Source organism: Hipposideros armiger, unplaced genomic scaffold (genome assembly GCF_001890085.2).
Source record: "Hipposideros armiger isolate ML-2016 unplaced genomic scaffold, ASM189008v1 scaffold_635, whole genome shotgun sequence".
NCBI lineage: Eukaryota > Metazoa > Chordata > Mammalia > Chiroptera > Hipposideridae > Hipposideros > Hipposideros armiger.
Window position 1 is genome coordinate 407,811 of NW_017731985.1, and position 22,758 is coordinate 430,568.

A 22,758-nucleotide genomic window follows, 5' to 3' on the forward strand; every position below is an offset into this window, starting at 1 on the left:
GTTGTCCCAACTCGGGGAGGGGCATCTAATGAGTAGAGGCTAGGGATGCTGCTAAACATCCTTACAAGGCACAGGATAACCTCTCATAAAAATAAACAATCATCTGGCCTAAAATGTTAATAGTCTCCCTATTGAGAAACCTGGTCCATGAGAACAAAGCTAGTGTCGTCCCACCCACTCAGTGGTCATGTGTGCCTACTGAAAGGCTGGCCACCAACCAGCACTAGTGAAGGACAGAAAATTTCATTCAGTTTGAGAGAAACAGAGCCTTGCCAATAGTGTCCATCATTTCTTGGCATATCATAATAAGCTTTTTTTTTTTTAAAGTTCTGATAGCTAATCTTGAACCGTTCATATTTCTACTATTCAATAACAATTCCAATGCCTCTCTTTTACACAACATCTCTGGGGAGCTGTTTTGTTTTGATTCTTTTTTATTTCCATTCCTCACTCCACTCATTCTAATGTGTTTAATATATCTATTTTTGTATCTTTTCTTACAAGCTGCATTTTTTTGTATTTTTGATTTCTTAATTGGCACTGTGTTGTATATCTTTCTGTTTGTTACCTTTCCCACTCAGTACAGTAGTTCCCCCCGAACTGTAATTTCATTTTCCGTGGTTTCAGTTACCTGTGGTCAACCTTGGTCCAAAAATATTAAATGGAAAATTCCAGAAGTAAACAATTGATAAATTTTAAATTGTGCACTGTTCTGAGTAGTGTGATTGAAGGAGTTACTTTGTATAGTCTAGATATTAATGTATTGTCAGTTTTAATCATTACTAATCTCCCATTCTGTAATCAGCTAGCTTTGCCCATGGTATCCTTTATATAACAAAAATCCTTAATATAATCAAATTTACCAAATCTTTATTTATTTGCCTACATATTTTTTATTACCTTCATAACTTTGCTTTTCATAATTAAGATCTTTAATCTATCTGATAACCAGGATGACTACTAAGTGACTAGTAACATACAGGGTGGATATGCTGGACAAAGGGATGATTCACTTGACAGAGTTACAAGGGATCAAAGAATATCTGCAAATTGAACAAATACACAGACATCATGAATTAATGGGGAGAGCATGGGAGTCAGACGGACTGGGTGTGAATCCTGACTCTGTTAATCATTGGTTGAGTGGAACTCAGTTAACCTCTTTAAGTCTCAGTTTCTTGATCCATACAATGGCAAAAATTATACTGCCTATCTCATAGTAAAATACTTGGCATATTAAAAAAATAAAGTACTCAATTAGTGGTAGCTGGTCTTACTATGTTTATATAATAGTGAAGTGTATACTCTTGAAGTGCATACCTTAGCAATATTCCAACTATGTTTCTATTCTGCTTCTCCTCCCTAGAGCCCACCTCTAACCTAGAACAGATTTGAGGGTGAGGGGCCCCAAAGAATTGTAAAACTGGTGGCTATATCAAGTACCTAAAATCTGTCTAGGCAGGGAAAACAAATTTAGATGCATAGGATGGAAAACCAGGAATAACAAGATGGGTCATTCAAAAATAGAACAGCAAATAACAGAATCCTCAGCCCACAGGATGGTCCATAAATCTAGTCTATAAAAATCTCTTTACCAATTAATAAATCAGATGGAAAACTGGGGAAAGATACCTGCAGCATGTATGTCAAAAGGCTATTCCTAACATACAAAGAGCTCTTATAAACCAATAAGAAACACTCCAAAAGAATCCCAAGCAAGGAAAGGAAATGTGACCAAATACACCATATGGCTTATCTGTGAATAATATTTATATATCATAATAATGTAAGTAAGAAATATTTATTTAAAAATTGGGGGAAGGAAAAGTGTGTATGTGAGGGGTAAGGGTGTAACAGTACAAGATAATTATCACTTTCCATAATAGGAAATAAATACATAATATTTAAAAGTAAAATTGTATATATGTATACATATAAATGTGTACATATATATATTTTATAAAATCATGTTATTTAAAAATACAGAGGTCAGTATTCGAAAATAAGTTAAAAAGTTAAAAGTGGTTGCCACTGAAGTAAGAATTAGTCATGGACAAAGTTAAGACAGAGGACTGATGTGTTTTGCTTTTTAAGCCTTGCAAAACTATGTGACTTTTAAACTATAATATGTATTACCCTGATAAAAATTGAAATAGCAAATACAAAAACTAATCAACAATATGAACAGACAAATGACAGAAGAAACCAAATGATGAAAATACAACCTCACTAATAATTAAAGAAATACTTAATAAATTAGATATTTTCACCATATTAGACTAACCTCTCTTCCTCTTATGCTCCAGATTCTCTCTTGGTTTCCTTGGTGGGAGGCAGATGCAACATATGGTATAGTAGAAATTATGAAATATGAAACAAATGACCTGGGTTCAAATCCTGGCGCTATCTATTTGTATATTAGTATCCCCTTCATGCCTCATTCAACCTTCTGGGCCTCAGTTTATTCACTGTACTTAGCTTATGGGCTATTAGGAAGACTAAATAAGACAGTGCAGCAGTTCCCATTCTGTGAGCTACAGACCCCTGGGCATCTTTGGCCATTTTACAAGAGGCCTGAAAAAGCATACACTAGAGAAAAAGAATCATTTAGGGATTTAAGACTGAAAACTGTAGTAAAATCATCTGGGTTCAAATAATGGTTTTATCACTGGTCTTAGTTACTTAGTCTATGACTTAGTTCCTCATCTGTAGTTGGAGAAAACAGTACCTATGTTATTGGGTTATTGTAAGGATTAGCTGAGTCTGTATATGTCAAGTGCTTAGAACAGTGGCTGGCATAAGAAGAACTCACCAAATATTAGCTATTGTTACTATTATATGTGCTTATGTATTCTTTCAAAGTTCAACTATTATCATGTGGGTGTTTGCCAAGTTTTTTGTTAAAAATGGGTGGTTATACTTCAAAAGGTTAAAGACTTCTAAAATAATAATTGTAAAAAAAAAATCCAGTATACTACCTGACATGTTCTAACCCAGAGTACCTAAATCTATGGTTTCAATCCTTTAAAATATATTTAGGCGTTTTTGTGGTCTAACATGGTCTATCCTGGAGAATATTCCATGTGCACTTGAGGAGAATTTATGCTCTGCTGTTGTGAGTAGAGTGTTCTGTATATGTAGTATGTTAGGTCTAATTAGTTTACAGTGTTCAAGTTCTCTGCTACCTATTAATATCGTTGTTCTATCCATTATTGAAAGTAGGGTACTGAAGTCTCCAACTATTATCATAGAATGATTTCTCCCTTACATTCTGTCAATATTTGCTTCGCATACTTTTGGGGCTCCTTAATAATTATTATGTCGTCTTGCTGTATTGAACCTTTTATCAATAAATAATGTCCTTCTTTGTCTCTTGTAAACTTGTTTTAATTTAAAGTCTATTTCATCCAATATTTAAGAGCCACCCCAGCTTGGAGTATCTTTTATTTTGGGGTGGGGAGAATTTTTTTTTTCTTATTGATGTAAAATTGGTATATAAAATTATATAAGTCTTAGGTGTACAGCATTATACTGACATCTGTATACACTACAAAGTGATCACCACTAAAAATCTAATTAGTATCCTACAGTTACAATCCATATCACCCTACAGTTGACTCCCTTCACCATTTCGCCCACCCCCAACGCCTTTCCCCTTTGGTATGCACCAGTCTGTTTCTCTGTATCTATGAGTTTGTTTTTGTTGTTTTGTTTACTTGTTTTGTTTTTAGATTCCACACAAGTGAAATCATATAGTATTTGTCTCACTTATATCACTTAGCATAATAATATCCTCCAGGTCTACCCATGTTGTCACAAATGGCAAGATTTCATTTTTTTATGTCTGAGTAATGTTCCATTGTATACTCATATATGTACCACATCTTCTTTATCCATTCACCCACTGATGGACATTTATATTGTTTCCATATCTTGGCTATTGTAATAATGCTGCAATAAACACAGGAGTGTATATATCTCTTCAAATCTGTTTTTGTATTCTTCGGATAAAAACCCAGAAGTGGAATTGCTGGGTCATATGGTAATTCTATTCTTTTTTGAAGACTATTTCCATGCTGCACCCAGTTTACAATCCTACCAACAGCGTACTAAGGTTCTTCTCTCCACATCTTTCCAAAACTTGTTCTTTCTTGTCTTTTTTTTTTTTTAAATTGGGGAATTGGGGGGATGGGAACAGTGCTGGGGCTGTCGTTTTGTTCTTCAGTCTAGTTGTGGAGGACGTTGCTTCACTGGCCCAAGTTGGCACCATCATTGCGCTCTTCCCAGGTGAGGAAGATCAGTTGCCGGCTTCTGGACGGCCGCTCACTGCGGCTGCTGGCCGCTCACGCTGGCTGCTGGCTACACGCGGTAGCCCATGGCAAGCCACTGCCACAGGGGCTGCAGCCTACACCGTCGCCGGCGACTCACAGCAGCCCAGCTCCAGGTTGAGCTGTTGTTCAGCATCTTAGCTGTAGAGGGCAGTGTCACTGGCCCTCATATGTGGGATCCGAACCGGGGCCCTCTGGCGTCCCAAGCCAGTTCTTAACCATCACGTCGCTTGGCCCCTTTCTTGTCTTTTTGATAATGGTCATTGCAACAGGTATCAAGTGATATCTCATTGTTTTGATTTGCATTTCCCTGATAATTAGTGAAGTTTTGATTTGCATTTCCCTGATAATTAGTGAAGTCTTGAATATCTTTTCATGTGCCTGTTGGTCACATATCTTCTTTCAAAAAATGCCTCATCAGATACTCTGCCCATTTTTTAATTGGTTTATTTTTGTTATTGAGTTGTGTGAGTTCTTTATATAGTTTGAATATTAACTCCTTATCAGATACAGGATTTTTAATTATCTTCTCCCATTTAGTATGTGGTCTTTTCTTTGGCTAATGGCTTCCTTCACCGTGCAGATGCTTTTTAGTTTGACGTAATCCCATTTATTTTTGTTTTTGTTTCCCTTGCCTTTTAAATCATATGCACAAAAACACTGCTAAGACCAATATCAAGAAGCACATCACCTACATTATCTTCTACGAATTTTATGGTTTCAGGTGTTACATTCAAGTGTTTAATTCATTTTTAGTTAATTTTTGTGTACGGTGTAAGACAGTGGTCTAGTTTATTCTTTTCATGTGGCAGTCTAGTTTTCCCAACACCATTTATTGAAGAAACTGTCCTTTCTCCATTGTATGTTCTTGGCTACTTTGTCATATATTAATTATCCATATATGTATGGTTTTAATTCTGGACTCTCAATTCTGTTCCACTTATCTGAGTGTCTGTTTTTATGCCAATACCACACTGCTTTGATTACTACAGATTAGTAGTCTAGTTTGAAATCAGGGAGTGTGGTATCACTAATTTTGTTCTTCTTTCTTAACGTTGCTTTGGCTGTTCGGGATCTTTTGTAGTTCCATACAAATTTTAGAATTATTTGTTCTAATTCTGTGAAAAATGCCACTGGAATTTTGTTAGGGGTTGCACTGAATCTATAGATTGCTATGTGCAGTACTGACATTTTAACAATGTTGATTCTTAGAATTCATGAGCAGAGAATATCTTTCCATTTATTTGTATCTTCCTCAATTTCTTTCATCTGTGTCTTATACTTTTCAGTGTATAGGTCTTTCACCTCCTTGGTTAAATATATTCCTAGATATTTTATTCTTTTTCATGCCATTCTGAATGGGATTGTTTTCTGAATTTCTCTTTCTGCTAATTTGTTATTAATATATAGAAACACTACAGATTTCTGTACATTGATTTTGTATCCTGCTACTTTACTGAGTTCACTTAGTAATTCTAACAGTTTTTTAGTAGAGTCTTTTGGGTTTTCTATCAATATATATATTATCATGTCATCTGTAAATGATGAGTTATACTTCTTCCTTTCCAATTTATATGCCTTTTTACTTATTTTTCTTGCCTAATTGCTGTGGCTAGGGCTTCCAACACTACCTTAAATAGAAGTGGTGAGAGAGGGCATCCTTGTCTTATTCCTCATCATAGAGGAAAAGTTTTCAGCTTTTCACCACTGTGAATGCTGTTAGCTGTGGATTTGTCATATATGGCCTTTATTTTGTAGAGGTATTTTCTTTCTATACCCACTTTGTTGAGAGTTTAAATCATAAATAGGTGTTGAATTTTGTCCGAAGCTTTTTCTGCATCTACTGAAATGATATGATTTATAGTCTTCATTTTGTTAATGTAGTTTATCACAACGATTTGCAAATGCTGGACCATCCTTGCATCCCTAGAATAAATCCCACCTCATCATGATATATGATCTTTTTAATGTATTGTTGAATTTGATGTGCTAATATTTTGTTGAGGATTTCTGCATCTATGTTCATCAATGATGATGGCCTGTAATTTTCTTTTTTTGTAATGTCCTTATCTGGTTTTGCTATCAGGGTAAGGCTGGCCTCAGAAAATGAGTTTGGGAGCATTCCCTCCTCTTCAGTTTTTTGTTTGTTTGTTTGTATGTTTTGTTTTTTTTAAGATGTTTTATTGGGGAATTGGGGAAGAGAACAGTTGGAGAATTGGGGAAGGGAAACACTGTTTTTCCAGGACCCATCAGCTCAGAGTCAAGTTATTGTCCTTCAATCTTAGTTGTGGAGGGCGCAAGCTCAGCTACAAGTCCAGTCTCCACTTTCAATCTAGTTCCGGGGGGGTACAGCCCACCATCCCATGTGGGAGTCCAACTGGCAACCTTGTTATTAAGGGCACACACTCTCACCAGCTGAGCCATCCTGCTACCTGTTGGCAGTCCAGCGGCAGCTCTGCTCAGGGGCAGCTCACAGGTCCATGTGGGACTCGAACTGGCGATGCTGTTGCTCAGAGCTCACACTCTCACCAATTGCACCATCTAGCCGGCCCTCATCTTCAGGTTTTTTGAAGAGTTTGGGAAGGATAGCTATTAAAATATTCTTTGAATGTTTGGTAGAATTCACCATTTAAACTATCTGGTCCTGGACTGTTGTTTGCTGAGTGATTTTTGATTACTGATTCAATCTCCTTACTAGTAATCAGTGTATTCAGTCTTACAAGATTGTATGTTTCTCGGAATTTATCCATTTCTTTTAGGTTATCCAATTTGTTGGCATACATGGAATACCTTTTTCCATCCTTTTACTTTCAATCTGTGTGTCCCTATAACTAGTGTGTTTCTTATAGACAACATATAAATGGATGGTGGGGTTTTTTTAATCCAATCTATCAATCTCTTTCTTTTAATAGGATTTAATCCATTTACTTTTAAAGTAATTACTGGTAAAGAAGGATTTACTTCTGCTATTTAGCAATATGTTCTCTGTATGTTTTGGTTTTGTTCATTTCCTCCATTATTGTCTTAAAAACACAAACAAAAAAGAAACCCTAAATCCTACCTGTAAGATTCATTGAAGTCTTGGTATTCTTAGTCAAATGATCACTCCTCCCTCTATTTGAATAGTTCCTAATGTATATCTTCTTCATTAATATGTGCCAAAATGTTTAAAAGGAAGGACCTATCTTTGCTGGTCATATAAGTAACCTCAGGTTCTATCCGTTTTCTGAATCACTTGCACCTTAAACACACACCCACCATACACTATTCACCATTCATACATAAAGTCCATTATTATTGCCCATTCTCTACCTACATGTGGGCTGGGTTAGGCTGGATCCTAGAACTCTTAGGAAGGGTCTCTTGATTGGGTCTCTGGCAGACAAAGAAGACAAGTCAAAATGGCTTACATTGTAGGAGCGGGGATGCCTCTGCTTCCACTGCACCAGGAGCAGCTGGGCCACGACCAAAGTAGCGATGAGGATGAGGACCATTTCAGCATGCATGGCTTCGTGGCCACGGTGTTTGGCATGCATGCGTGCATGCTCGACCCTGAAAGCCAAACAAATGGGTAAGCCAAGTCAGGGATGGTGTGGTGGTAAAGGGGCAGTGCTTTCCAGGGATATCCTACCAGTCCATAGTTCAGAACACACTCTTGTGCTTTGCAGCTGCAGGGTATTGTGCAAATTAGTGGCTAGAAATACACATGCCCTAAAGGACAGGCATTTTGGAACAGAACAGGGGCTCTATGGGCCCCAGTCACCAAGCTCATCTATTGGGGTTAGAAGAAGAAAGTAACCCGAAGAGAAGATTATAGTCATAAAGTCTCATACTCTTAGTCAATGATATTTATGATACCAATAAAGGAATAACATTGCAAATGTGTGTTATTTCCAGGATTAAAGATTTACTTTATTTGTCCTACCCTCTCTGTTAGGACCAGGAATCCTGAAGACAAGTTACAGCCTGAAAAATCTAGACTACTTTGAATTTATCCTAATTCAAGAATGACTTTACCATCAGCACCTACAGGTAAATAGCCTCCTCGGGGACTCAAGGAGGGTACAACTGGAAACTCTTATTTAATCTAAGGCTGGCATTCTCTTGTCCTGAGGTTTGGCAGCAAGTGATTCGCTTGGCCAATAACAGCAAAAAGCTTTCTCTAAGAACAGAGAATAATTCCTACCACGTCTGGGTCAGAGTCAGCAGAGGGAGAAGAATGAGGAAGGAGTAAAACAAAAAACTAAATAGAACTGTATCCCGTAGTCAGGAGCTTTTATAACAATATTCCATACATGGTGGTATTGGGGAGGGAGGGAAAGGACAACATAAATTGTATCTTCATGGAATTCCCAAAGGCAAGAACCCAGTGGGATAAATTATGAATAAATGATAAAGCAAATACCTTGATTTGCGAGCATTATTCGTTCCAGAAGTAAACTATTCATATTGCAAGACATCGCTCTTTTACCAAGTTAAAATGTATTAGAAATGTTTGTTCGTCTTGCGGAACACTCGCAAACCACGTTACTCGCAATCCAAGGTTTTTACTGTATAGCAAAAAGTTAATTGCAGAATCTGGATGGAGAGTATAAGGTTGTTCACTGTACACTTCTTTCAGCTTTTCTGTATATTTGAAATTTTTCATAATGAAATGTTAGGAGGGGCAGTCAAATGTCCGTGAGTCAGCCAGCCACAGCACCTAAGGGTTCATTTTACATAAAACACTATCCTGACTAAGAGAATCTGACAAAAAGATAATAGAGTTAAGAGTCGGAAATGTTAAGGTTCAGACACACTTTTATGGACTTGGCCAAGAAAATTTACATTTCTACATCATAATTACTTCATCTGTCAAAAGTAGTCCATATCTTTTCTGCCTCTCTCATTAGGTTGTTGTGAGAATAAGCTAAACTAAAAGGGCGAAGAACACTTTAAAAACCTCAGAACTGTGGGGAATTATAAAGATAACAAGGGATAAGTTTCTTTCAGACAGCATATGACTGAATGGATTGGCACAAGAAATGAAAGAAAATATCTTAAAAAAACCAGAGAAGTCATCTAGCTCAAGTTCTCACCCAATGCAAAAATTATTTTTGAAATCCTTTATTTGAATACTTCCATTGGCTAAGAACATATGCCTCTTAAGGTAATCTAATCTAGAACCAGCAGTGTCTGACACATAGTAGGTACTCATATGTGCTTATAAAGGAATAAAATTCCAATGCTTTAAGGGGCAGGAAGTTCACTATCTCTCAATATATTGTAATCATTAAAGATGTTTCTGGTAATGAGACAAAAATCTATCTTCCTACAGCTTCAATCCACTGGGCCTAATCCTATACTCTGGACCACAAAGGATATATCCACAACTCTTTTCCAATGCTGTCTCTTCAAAGATTTCTCATAATCTTATTGAAAACAAACAAAAAGAACTATCCTGTTCCTATCACCATTTTCCTGACACTTTTGGTCCCAGAGCTTTTAAACAGTATTCATATAACAATGTGGAGACAATTAATCCTGGTTGCCTTCTTCTAGACATTATCTAGCTAAAGATCTTCTTAATACACAGCATTTACAACATAATCAATGTGGCTTCGGTGAAGCAGAGCATAATGGCACTGTCACCTCCCTTAAGGCAGATAGTATATTTCTTTTTTTTTTTTAAGATTTTTATTGGGGAATTGGGATGGGAACAGCGCTGGGGAATTGGGGGAAGGGGAACAGACAAGTTGCTGTCTTTTTGTTCTTCAGTCTAGTTGTGGAGGACGTTGCTTCACTGGCCCAAGTTGGTACCATCATTGCGCTCTTGGGCGAGGCAGATCAGTCGCCGGCTTCTGGACGGCCGCTCACTGCGGCTGCTGGTCGCTCGTGTTGGCTGCCGGCTACACATGGCAGCCCACTGCCACAGGGGCTGCAGCCTACGCCGGCGCCAGCAACTCACAGCAGCCCAGCTCCAGGTTGAGCTGTTGTTCAGCATCTTAGCTGTAGAGGGCAGTGTCACTGGCCCTCATATGTGGGATCTGAACTGGGGCCCTCTGGCGTCCCAAGCCAGTTCTTAACCATCGCGCCATTCGACCAGCCCAGATAGTATATTTCTATAAACATCTTCCAAATTTGGAATATTTTGGTAGCTGAGGTACACAACTGGTGCATAGTAAGCTTAAAATCATCTAAAACCTTGCTGGGTTTGTCGTATACGTTAATATCTTTGCCATTCTATAATCAACAGTTTTCATCTAAAAGGTTTTTTCTCATTATTAAATTTTATTTTGTTGCTTTCAGCTCATTGGCCAGCCATCTTGTGAAGTTTGTGGGGCAAGCATTCTGAAACTCTTTCACTGATGAGAAATCAAGACAATAAGATAGATATTTGTTTACTTACTCTGGTTACATGGCAAGTTAGTAGCAAGCTGAGATGAGAAACACATCTGCCATTTTCTCAATTAGAGCCCTGTGCCCTGTTTCATGGTGATGATGATGTTAATGATAATAATCATCTTCAAAGCAGGTAACACTTACTGGGAGCTTACTACATGCCAGGCACTGTTCTGAGAACTTCACGTATGTTAATCCTCACAACTCTCTGAGGTGTAGGTACTGTTTTGATCCTCATTTTACAAACGGAGAAAACTAAGGCAGTGAGAAGCTAAGTAACTTGCCCAAGATCACACAGCTAGGAAATGGCAGAACTAGTATTCAAACCCAGGTGGATGGTTATGTGCAATTACCTATTTACTCCCTAGGACCTAGGAGTGACCCAGGTACTGGGAAAAAAAATCCCAAAAGACCTATCCTACTCATGAGTCACTGCCTCCCACAGACAAGGAAGCAAAAAGGGTAGATATACAACTCTATTCGTTGTATTAATCTACAGTTCCCACCTAAGGGGCCCATACTATCACACTTACCTCCATTGCTCCTCTGGGGAGAGGTGTGACATATCAACCTGTAGAAAAGACACCACCAGAAAAAATCCGTTACTGTCTTAGAACTGTCCCTACCCAACATAAGGTACTCACACATTCACCAATATCTTCAAGGTATTACAGGAAGCTTCAAGTGTCACAACCTCTATGAAGCCTTCCCCAGTACTCTATTCCCTACTGATCTCTTCCCTTTTCTAGCCACTTACTTGGCTCTTGTCTATGACTGACATTGTTTTGCATATCTGTGCTAGGCAATGAGGACAGAAGAGTGAATCTAACTCCTAAGATGCTCACAGCCTAGAGAGGAAGACAGACATAAAAACAGAAAATTTCATTATTGGATACTAAAGACTATCTATGGAAGAATAAAGAAATGGCTTCTAATCCAACCTGGGTGTTATAGATTAGTGAAGACTTCCTGGAGTAGATGTGAAATACTATCCAGATGAGGAAATGAGAGAAATATATTCCAGGCAAAGAGAGGAACATGAACATGAAGAAATGAAGTTGCAAAACATACAAACAATTGAGTATGGCTAGAGCAAAAAGTATTAATCAGGATTGGTGGGGGTGAAGCTAGGTAAAATATTGTCATATAATGCCATTTGACTCTAAATGGTAGCAGGCACAACATTATACTAGGTAAACTAAGATTCAGTCCTTGCCCTGCTTTTAACTAGCAGTATGGCCTTCCAACATCAAAATTCTATTTCTATTGGGTTGTTGGTAAAGTCATGACGCATTTTTGCAATGAAAAACATAGAAAAAAATACGTCATGACTTTTCTGAAAACCCAATATTTGTTAGCCTTGTTCTTTTAGAGCAGGGTTTCTCAACCTTGGTACTAGTGATATGTTGGGCTGGTTAATTCTTTGTTGTGGCAGGGAGAGGGGTGTCTGTAAATTGTAGGATGTTTAGCAGCATCCCTGGCTTTTACCCACGAGATGCTAGTAGCATCCCAAAAGATGCAACAACCAAAATGTATACAGACATTGTCAAATGTCCCTTGGGGCACAAAAATTGCTCCCAGTTGAAAACCACTGCTCTAGAATAATACTAAACTCTTTGAGTTCAGAGCTCAAGTATTCTAATTCCTTGCAGCAATACAGAAACATACCCAAGTCTCAGTACATAAGTCATGCAATACATTCTTATATCGAACTGAGCTGAAAATGTTCCTTGATTTAGAGAAGAGAGACAAGATCTCAGAATCACTCAAATCAATCAGCAAATATTCCTTTAGTGCTTATGATGTTCAAGGCTCAGTTTCCCACTGCTCTTATAACTTCAGGGGGAAAAAAGGAGGGAGGGAGTAAGGGAAGGAAGGAGGAAGTCCCAAGGCTTCACAAAGCCAATTAGGGTAAAGAAGTCAACCACACCCCTCCCTTTTCCTACTTCACATATTGCTTCACACAATTTATTCAGGTGTCCTGACTCAGGCCTTCATCTCCCCAGAAAAACAGAAGTCCCCTCTGAGAGTGGACAAGTGGATGCAAGAAATAGAAAGGCCCATCTAGGTGATACCTAAGCAGATAATTAAGGACCAATTTTCATGCTACCTATCAAAACTATTCTTTTTTTCCATCTTGTACCTACATCTTGCCAAGCCATTCTGTTCGTTGTTCCCAGACACATGGGATTCATTCCTGTCTCTGGGCCTTTGCATATTCTTCCTTCTGCATGCAATGTCCTTGCCTCTCTTTCTTCCTATCCAAATCGAACTTATCCTTTGAGAACCCAGCTACAATTTCACCTTCCCTGGAAAAGACTTCCCAGATCACAAAGCTTAGTGAATTTGGCACTCTGCTTTTCTCCAGCATGGATTTTGATACTCAAAGTGTGGCCCAAGGATTAGTTATCAGCATCATCTGGGTGCTTGTTAGAAAAGCAAAATCAAGGACTTCCAGTCATGATGGAGAGATAAATGCTGTGCTCACCTCCTTCCAAGACCACATTAAAATTACAACTAAATTATAGAACAACCATCATTGACAACCACCTGACAAGTGATTAAACAGAAGTCCTATAACTAGGGATATAAAGAAGCAGCCACTCAAGGCTGTTAGAAGGGGCAGAGATGTGGAACAGGCAGAAGCCACACCCACAGGAGGGGAAATTAAGAATTCTTAATTAAGAATCAGGAGGGGGAGGACTTCTAGTCAAGAAGGTGGAGTAGATAAATGTTGTGCTCACCTCCTTCCATGACCACATCAAAGGTACAACTAAATTATAGAAAAAGTATCATTGAGAACCACCTGAAGACTAGCTGACCACAATTCCTATAACTAAGGATATAAAGGAGAAATCACATCAAGACTGGTAGGAAAGGTAGATATGCAGAATGGACAGGTCCCACACCCATGCTGTAGCAGTTAAGAAATGAGATCCCCCCTGAAGAGTGAGGAGTTCCAGCCCCACACCAGGCTCCCCAGCCCAGGACTCCAGTGTCAGGAAGAGAAGTTCCCATAATATTTGGCTATGAAAACAAGCAGGGATTGTGGTTGAGTGAGATGGAGGATTGCTGGAAACCTAGGCACTACAAGACTTGAAGGGACCACGCTCAGCCTCACACAAACACACTCGCTCTGAGCTCCAGCACTGGGGCAGCAGTTCAAAAAGAGAAGAACTGGAGCTGAACTGACTAGCTTCAGGGCACAAGCTAGAGGGGCAGGGGTCAGGGCAACTCTCTCCTAGACAGAAGTGCTGGCAGACACTATTGTTCCTTTCTTGAGCCTTCCCCCTACCCGGGCAGCAGGCAGGTGCCAAATCCAAATTCCGCATTAACTTGGCTAACACCATTCACCCTACCCTGGTGATTCCGAGATACCCACCCCACCCAACATGTGAGCCCAGACCAAATCTCTTCCAGCAGCTCCTCAACAGAAGCAGCCTTCCTCTGCTAGCACTGCAGACTTTCCTAAAATCTCTCAAAGGTCCACAAGCCCCCAAAAATCAGCAGCTGGCTTTGGTGTACCCAGTACCTCCTGCTAAGTGGCTCCAAGCCCAGCACTAAAGGCAGCCAGCCTCAGTGTGCAGCCTAGCCTCTCCCAGGTGCCTTGAAGCCCAGCACAGGCAGCAGCTGGCCTTGGCCTGCACCAGAGTCCCTCCCAAGAGGTCCCACATCAGATGGCCAGCTTCAGACCACACTAGCGCACCACCCAACCAGCTCCACTAACGACATACCCAAAGGGTGCACTCAGAAGGCACCATAGCCCTGTTAAAGTGAATCCTGCTCTGTGGAGTTGGCCCCAGCGTAACAGTTCATCTGCTGTAGTCACGGCCAGTCCTCACAACCAGTCAGCCTGAGGATCATGCCCACCCACCAACAGGCCAATAGCAATCAAAGTTAAACTATAACAGAAGAGCATACATAACCACACAATGGATACCACTAGAGCACCAGGCTCAGTGACCAAGTAAACTACACCACAGGGCCCCACAGAATAACTATTACATAAGGCCATTCTGCCAAGACTGAAATATGAAGCAGATCTACCTAATACACAGAACGGGGGGGAAAAAAAACACAGGGAGACAGCTAAAATGAGGAGACAAAGAAAGATGTCCCAAATGAAAGAACAGGACAAAACTCCAGAACTAAACAAAATAGACAAGCTATCTACCAGATGCAGAGATCAAAACAATGGTTATAAAAATCCTCAGTGAACTTAGTGGAACAATAGATGAACTCAGTGAGAACTTCAACAAAGAGATGGGAAACATGAAAATGGAGACAGAAATAAAAAAAGAACCAGTGAGAAATGAAGAATAACTTAAGTGAAGAATACATTAGATGGAATCAACAGTAAATTAAAGGAAACACATGATGAAATCAGCAATCTGGATGACAAACTATTGGAAAATACCCAATTAGAACAGCAAAAAGAAAAAAGAATTAAAAGAAAATAAGGGTAGTTTAGGGGATCTCTGGGACAACATCAAGTGTAACAACATTCACATCACAGGAGTAACCACAAGGAAAAGAGAGTGAGCAAGGAACTGAGAACCTATTTGAAGACATAATAACCAAAAACTTCCCTTACCTGGTGAAGAAAATACACATACAAGACCAGGAAGTGCAGAGAGTCCCAAACAAGATGAACCCAAAGAGACCCACACCAAGACACATCATAATTGAAATGCCAAAAGTTAAAGACAAAGAGAGAATCCTAAAAAAAGCAAGAGAAAAGTAGTTTAGTTATGTACAGGGGAGCTCCCATAAGACTATCAGCTGATTTCTCACCAGAAACTTTTTAGGCCAGAGGGACTGACACAAAATATTCAAAGTGATGAAAAGCAAGGACCCACAACTAAGATTACTCTACCCAGCAAGGCTATCATTCAGGATTGAAGGAGAGATAGAGTTTCCCAGACAAAGAAAAACTAAAAGAGTTCATCATCACTAAACCAGTATTACAAGAAATGTTAAAGGGTCTTCTTTAAGAAGAAAAGATTAAAAATGTGAATAAAAAAAAACAGAAAAGAAAAAATTCTCACTGTCAAAGGCAAACACATAATAAAAGCAGTGAATCAACCAACTGTAAAACTAGTACAAAGGTTAAAAAACTTCCTAACAAGTAGGAAGATCATGTGTAATTACAACAATTAATGGATACACATAAACACAAAAGAAGTAAACAATGACAAAAACATAATTGTACAGGGGGTGGGTAAAAACTGTACTGATTTTTAGAATGTGTTCAAACTTAAGTGACCATCAACTTAAAATAGACTGATACAAACAAGAGAACAAAAGAATAAGGAACAGATCACTACAAAACAATCATAAAACAATTAGTAAAATGACAATAATTACATACCTATCAATAATTACTTTAAATGTAAATGGACTAAATGTTCCAACCAAACCTGAAGAGGAGGGAAGGCTCCAAACTCATTTTATGAGGCCAATATTACCCTGATACCAAAAACAGACAGATACTACAAAAAAGAAAATATAAGCCAATATACCTGATATCATAGATGTAAAAACCCTTAAAACACTAGGAAACTGTATACAGCAATACATTAAAAAGATCATACATCATGATCAAGTGGGATTTATTCCTGGGATGCAAGGTTGGTTCAATATCTGCAAATCAATTCACATGATACAACACATCAACAAAATGAAGGATAAAAATCATATCATATCAATTGATGCAGAAAAAGCATTTGACAAAATCCAGCATGCATTTTATGATAAAAAAAATTCTCAGCAAAGTGGGGATAAAAGGAACATACCTCAATATAATAAAGGCCAGATATGACAAACCCACAGCTAACATCATACACAACGGTGAAAAGCTGAAAGCTTTTTCATTAAGATCACAAACAAGACAAAGATGTCCATTTCACCACTTTTATTCAACATAGTATTTGTAAGTCCTAGCTACAGAAATCAGAAAAGAATAAAAAAGCGTATCTAAATTGGAAAGAAAGAAGTAAAACTGTCATTATTTGCAGATAACATGATACTATATAGAGAACCCTAAAGATTCTACCAAAAAATTATTAGAATAAATGAATTCAGTAAAATAGTAAGATACAAAATTAATATTCAGAAATCAGTTGCATTTTTATACACCAATAACAAACCATCAGAAAGAGAAATTAAGAAAAACATTCCCATTTACAACTGCATCAAAAAGAATAAAATATCTAGGACTAAATTTAACCAAGGAGGTAAAAAACCTGTACTCAGAAAACACTAAGACATTGAAGAAAGAAACTGAAAACAAAAATAAATGGAAGTATATATTGTGCTCATTGATAGGAAGAATTAACATTGTTAAAATGTCCATACTGCCCAAAGCAATCAATCTACAGATTCTTTGCAATCCCTATCAAAATAGCAATGGCATTTTTCATGGAACTAGAACAAATAATCTTAAAATTTATATGGAACCACAAAAGATCCCAAACGGCCAAACCAATCTTGAGAAGGAAGAACAAGAGGTAATACACTACTGATATCAAAATATCCTGCAAAGCTATAGTAATCAAAACACTGTGGTACTGGAATAAAAACAGACACAGATCAATGGAACAGAACACATCCCAGAAATAAACCCATGCCTATCTGATCAATTCATCTATGACAAAGGAGGCAAGAATATACAGTGGGGAAAGACAGTCTCTTCAATAAATGGTGTTGGGAAAAGTGGACAGATACATTAAAATAGAAACTAGACCACTTTCTTACACCATATACAAGAATAAACTCAAAATGGATTAAACTTAAATGTAAGGCCTAAAGTCATAAAACTAGAAGAAAACACAGGCCGTAAAATCTGTGATACCGCTCTTAGCAATATTTTTTGGATACATCTCCTCAGGCAAGGGAAACTAAAGAAAAAATAAACAAATAGGACTACATCAAACCAAAAAGTTTCTGCACAGAGAAGGAAACCATCAACAAAATGAAAAGATAACTTACTGAATGGGAGAAGATATTTGCCAATGATACATCTAGTAAGGGGTTAATATCCAAAAAATATAAGGAACTCATAGAACTTAACACTAAAAAAACAAACAATACAATTGAAAGATGGGCACAGGGCCTAAACAGACATTTTTCCAAAGAGGACATACAGGTAAGCCAAGAAACACATGAAGACTCTCAACATCACTAATCATGAGAGAAACACAAATCAAAACCACAATGAGCCATCACTTCCCAAGTGTCAGAATGGCTATCATCAATAAATCAATACACCAGTGTTGGTGAGGATGGGGAGAAAAGGGAACCCTCAGGCACTGTTGGTGGAATTGTAAATTTGTGTAATCACTATGGAAAACAGTATGGAGGTTCCTCAAAGCATTAAAAATAGAACTACCATATGACCCAGAAACTCCACTTTTGGGTATTTATCTGAAGAAATCCAAAACACTAATTAGAAAAGATATATACACCATTATGTTCATCGCAGCATTATTTACAACAGCCAAGACATGGAAGCAACCTAAGCGTCCTTTGACAGATAAATGGATAAAGATGTGGTACATATATATAAAATGAACTATTACTCAGTCATCAAAAAGAAAGAAATCTTGCCATTGCAACAATACGGATGGACCTAGAGAGTATTATGCTAAGTGAAATAAGTCAGAGAAACACCATATGATTTCACTTATATGTAGAATCTAAAAAACAAAATCAATGCACAAACAAAACAGAAACAAACTCATAGAAACAGAGAATGAATTGATGGTTGCCAGATGGGAGGTTGTTTGGAGGGCTGGGTGAAATGGGTGAAGGGATTAAAAAGTACAAATTGCCAGTTATAAAAATAGTCAAGAGATGTTAAGTACAGCATAGGGAATATAGTCAATAATATTGTAAATAACTATGTATGGTGTCAGATGGGTACTAGACTTATTAGGGTGATCACTTGTAAGTTATAAAAATACCTAATAACGACGTTGTACACCTGAAACTAATATAGCATTATATGTCAAGTGTAATTGAAAAATAAGAATTTTTTTAAGAAGAAAAATATCTAATAAGCATCTGGGAAAGAAGTATTCATTTGACACCAGGAGGCGCCCAGAAAATCATGTTTAAAAAACTACATGTCAAAACAAAACAACACAACTACATGTTCAAAGAAGCAAGACAAGCCCATTGAAAGAAGAACCAGGGAGATCCAGAGAACTGGGCCTGGCGTGGGGGCACTTCTCCACGAGATAATGGTCAAGCATGCTACTGTCTATGCCTTAGTTTCTCCATTGAGAAAACAGAGAGTAAGACTTCTGACTACACAAGGTGGGGCTGTGAGCATAAGGACACTTAAGGTGACCAAGTGATTTCACTGCCTTTCCTCCTGGGAGAGTGGAGTACTTTAGAAAGTACTAGGAGAGCCTGGGGAACTGAATGTTGCTGAAGGCAGTAATGCTTCAGAGCCTCAGGGTAAAGAGCTCAGAAGGGCAAGCACTAAGGCTGAGACTAGCCCTGGGGCTTAGAGGACCATTTACTACTTCATGGAGTAGTACAAATGATAAGAGGAAGGACTGATGTAGCTTTAATATTTGCCTCCTGAATCAAAAGATTATTTAAATTACAACTGACCCTTGAACAATGTGGGACTTAAGGGAAACTGACCCTCACGCAGTCGTATAACTTAAGTCAGCCCTCCAAACACATGGATTCCCAACTGTGGATCAAAACTATTATAATACATCCAAACCAGTCTTCTAGCTCAAGTGGAAAAACAAGGAAAGATGTAAACTATAGCTATACTTAACCTGTACCATCTGGAAATACATCTTTATTTGCTCCCTCACTAATGAGTTTATTCACCTGGGGCCAAGCAGCAAGCCAGTCTGAAGGTACCCTGTCTAGAGCTCAGGTAGCTAATTAGATAGGTTCTCAGGGCAAGATTACTGATTGATGAGCCCATATCCAACTTCTAAGACCCACAAACAGAATGTTTTCTTGCCAACCAATCACTCCCCTCCTAGAATCTAACAAGTCCCCTAATCATGCCAATCTAGCTAAGTCCAGATTTTTTCTTCTTCTTTTTTTTAGCTGGCAAACTTTTGAGACGGAAGAGCCGCCAGGGGTCGGCAAACTGCAGCTCGCGAGCCACATGCGGATCTTTGGGAATATACATGTGGCTCTGAAGTAAAATTGAAAATGAAAATAAAACTATCATAGTTTCATTTATAACATTACTTGAAATTTTCCTTATTTGTAAAAATATATTTATGGCTCTTGAATAATTTTTAAATTGTTGTGAAGGACAGAATTGACCCTTCCAGGGGTCGGCAAACTTTTGAGACGGAACGTACCCTAAGAGCTGCATGTGGCTCGCGAGCAGCAGTTTGCCAACCCATGACCTTCTGAATGACACCTTGGTTGCTTCCAAGGTTTGCCAATTATAAATAAAGCTACTATAAACATCTGTGTGCAGGATTTTGTGTGGACATAAGTTTTCAACTCCTTTGGGGAAATACTAAGAAGAACAGCTGCTGGATTGTATGTTAAGAGTATGTTTAGTTTTGTAAGAAACTGCCAAACTGTTTCCAAAGTGGCTGTATTATTTTGCATTCCCATCAGCAATAAATGCGAGTTCCTGTTGCTCCACATCCTCACCAACACTTGGTGCTGTCAGTGTTCTGGACTTCAACCATTCTAATAGATGTGTAGTCTCATTGTTGTATTAATTTGCATTTCCCTGATGACATATAATATGGAGCATCTTTTCATATGCTTACTTGTCATCTGTATATCTTCTCTGGTGAACTGTATGTTAAGATCTTTAGCCCACTTTTTTTTTTTAAGATTTTTATTGGGGAATTGGGGGATGGGAACAGTGCTGGGGAATTGGGGGAAGGGGAACAGACAAGTTGCTGTCGTTTTGTTCTTCAGTCTAGTTGTGGAGGATGTTGCTTCACTGGCCCAAGTTGGCACCATCATTGCGCTATTCCCGGGAGAGACACATCAGTCACCAGCTTCTGGATGGCCATTCACAGCGGCTGCTGGCCACTCACGCTGGCTGCTGGCCACTCACGCTGGCTGCTGGCCACATACGGTAGCCCATGGCAACCCACTGCCACAGGGACTGCAGCCTACGCCGTCGCCGGCGACTCACGGCAGCCCAGCTCCAGGTTGAGCTGTTGTTCAGCATCTTAGCTGTAGAGGGCAGTGTCACTGGCCCTCATATGTGGGATCCGAACCGGGGCCCTCTGGCGTCCCAAGCCAGTGCTTAACCAACGCGCCACTCGGCCGGCCCCTTTAGCCCACTTTTTAATCAGGTTGTTTGTTTTCTTGAGTTTTAAGAGTTCTTTGTATATTTTTGTACAAAGAATATTTGTACAGTCCTTTTTCAGATAGGTCTTTTGCAAATATTTTCTCCCAGTCTGTGGCACGTCTCTTCATTCTCTTGACAGTGTTTTTGCAGAGCAAAAAATTTTAATTTTAATTAAATCTAGCTTATCAATTCTGTTTTTCATGGATCATGCCTTTGGTGTTGTATCTAAAAAGTCATCACCAAATCCAGGGTCACCTAGATTTTCTCCTACATTATCTTCTAGGAGTTTTATAATTTTGCATCTGTGATCCGATTTAGGTTTGTGGTCCATTTTAAGTTACTTTTTGTAAAGGTTGTAAAGTCTATGTCTAGATTCATTTTTGTGCATGTGGATATCTGGCTGTTCCAGCATCATTTGTTAAAAAGACTCTCTTTGTTCCACTGCATTGCCTTTGCTCCGTCAAAGATCAGCTGAATATGTATATTTATATAGGTCTGTATCTGGGCTCTCTATTCTGTTCCACTAATTCTATTAGTCTATTCTTTCACCAAAACCACACTGTCTTAATTAATGTAATTTTATAGTAAGCCTTGAAGTTGGGTAAGTGTCAGTCTTCCACCTCTGTTCTTCTCTTTCAATACTCTATTGGCTATTTTGGGTCTTTTGCCTCTCCATATGAACTTTCGATTCAGTTTGTTGATGTCCACAAAATAACTTGCTGGGATTTTTGAGTTTGCATTGGATCTACAGATCAAGTTAGGAAGAACTGACATCTTCACAACATTCAGTCTTCCCATACATGAGCACGGAACATCCACTTATTTAGTTCTTTGATATCTTTCATCAGAGTTTTCCTTGTATAGACCTTGTACATACTTTGCTAAATTTATACCTAAGTATGTCATTTTTATGGGTACTAAAGTAAATGTAAAGTGTTTTTAATTTTAAATTTCACTTGTTTGTTGCTGGTATATAGGAAAGCAATAGACTTTTGTATATTAATTTTGTATCCTGCAACCTTGCTATAATCACTTACTAATTCCAGTTTTTTTGTCAATTCTTTCAGATGTTTGATGATCATGTCATCTGCGAACAAAGAAGGTTTATTTCTTACTTCCAAATAGATTTTTATACACTTTATTTCCTTTCCTTGTCCTTTTTTGCATTAGATAAAACTCCTAGTAAGCAGTGGTAAGAGGGGGCATCCTTGCCTTGTTCCTGTTCTTAGTGAGAAAATCTTTAAGCTTCTCCCCATTAAATATGAGGTTAGCTGTAGGGTTTTTGTAGATGTTGTTTATCATGTTGAAAAAGTTCTCCTCTATTCCTGGTTTAAGGAGAGTTTTATCATGAATGGGTGTTGTATTTCATCAAACATTTTTCCTGCATCTATTGATATGTTCATGCAACTTTTCCTCTTTCCCTTGTTGATATGATGGATTACAATAATTAATTTTCAAATGTTTAACCAGGCTTAAATGCATGGGATTAAATCCCACTTGGTCAGAGTATATGATTCTTTTTATACACTGTCAGATTTAATATTTTGTTGATGATTTTTACATCTATGTTCATGAGAGACATTGGTCTGTAGTTTTCTTTTCTTGTAATGTCTTTTTCTGGTTTTCTGGTTTAGTAGGGTAACGTTGGCCTCATAGAATGAACTAGGAAGTGTTTATTCTGCTTCCATCTTCTGAATGATGTTAGAGAAAAGGTATAATTTCTTCCTTAAGTGTTTGTTAGAC

General features: G+C 38.3%; 1 protein-coding gene across 3 annotated transcripts in view; it reads right to left on the bottom strand.

Moving 5' to 3' along the window:
* RNF121 (ring finger protein 121) overlaps positions 1-22,758 on the bottom strand; it is an 86,634-nt gene that overhangs the window by 38,756 nt on the left and 25,120 nt on the right. For 2 of the 3 annotated variants that reach the window (XM_019625636.1, XM_019625638.1), the window contains exons 2-3: positions 11,243-11,280; positions 7,739-7,880 (exon numbers count right to left, since the gene is read on the bottom strand). In XM_019625636.1, coding sequence (XP_019481181.1) covers positions 7,739-7,880; positions 11,243-11,280 — 180 coding nt within the window. The remainder of the gene's footprint in view (positions 1-7,738; positions 7,881-11,242; positions 11,281-22,758) is intronic. The other variant, XM_019625637.1, reaches the window with a different exon arrangement.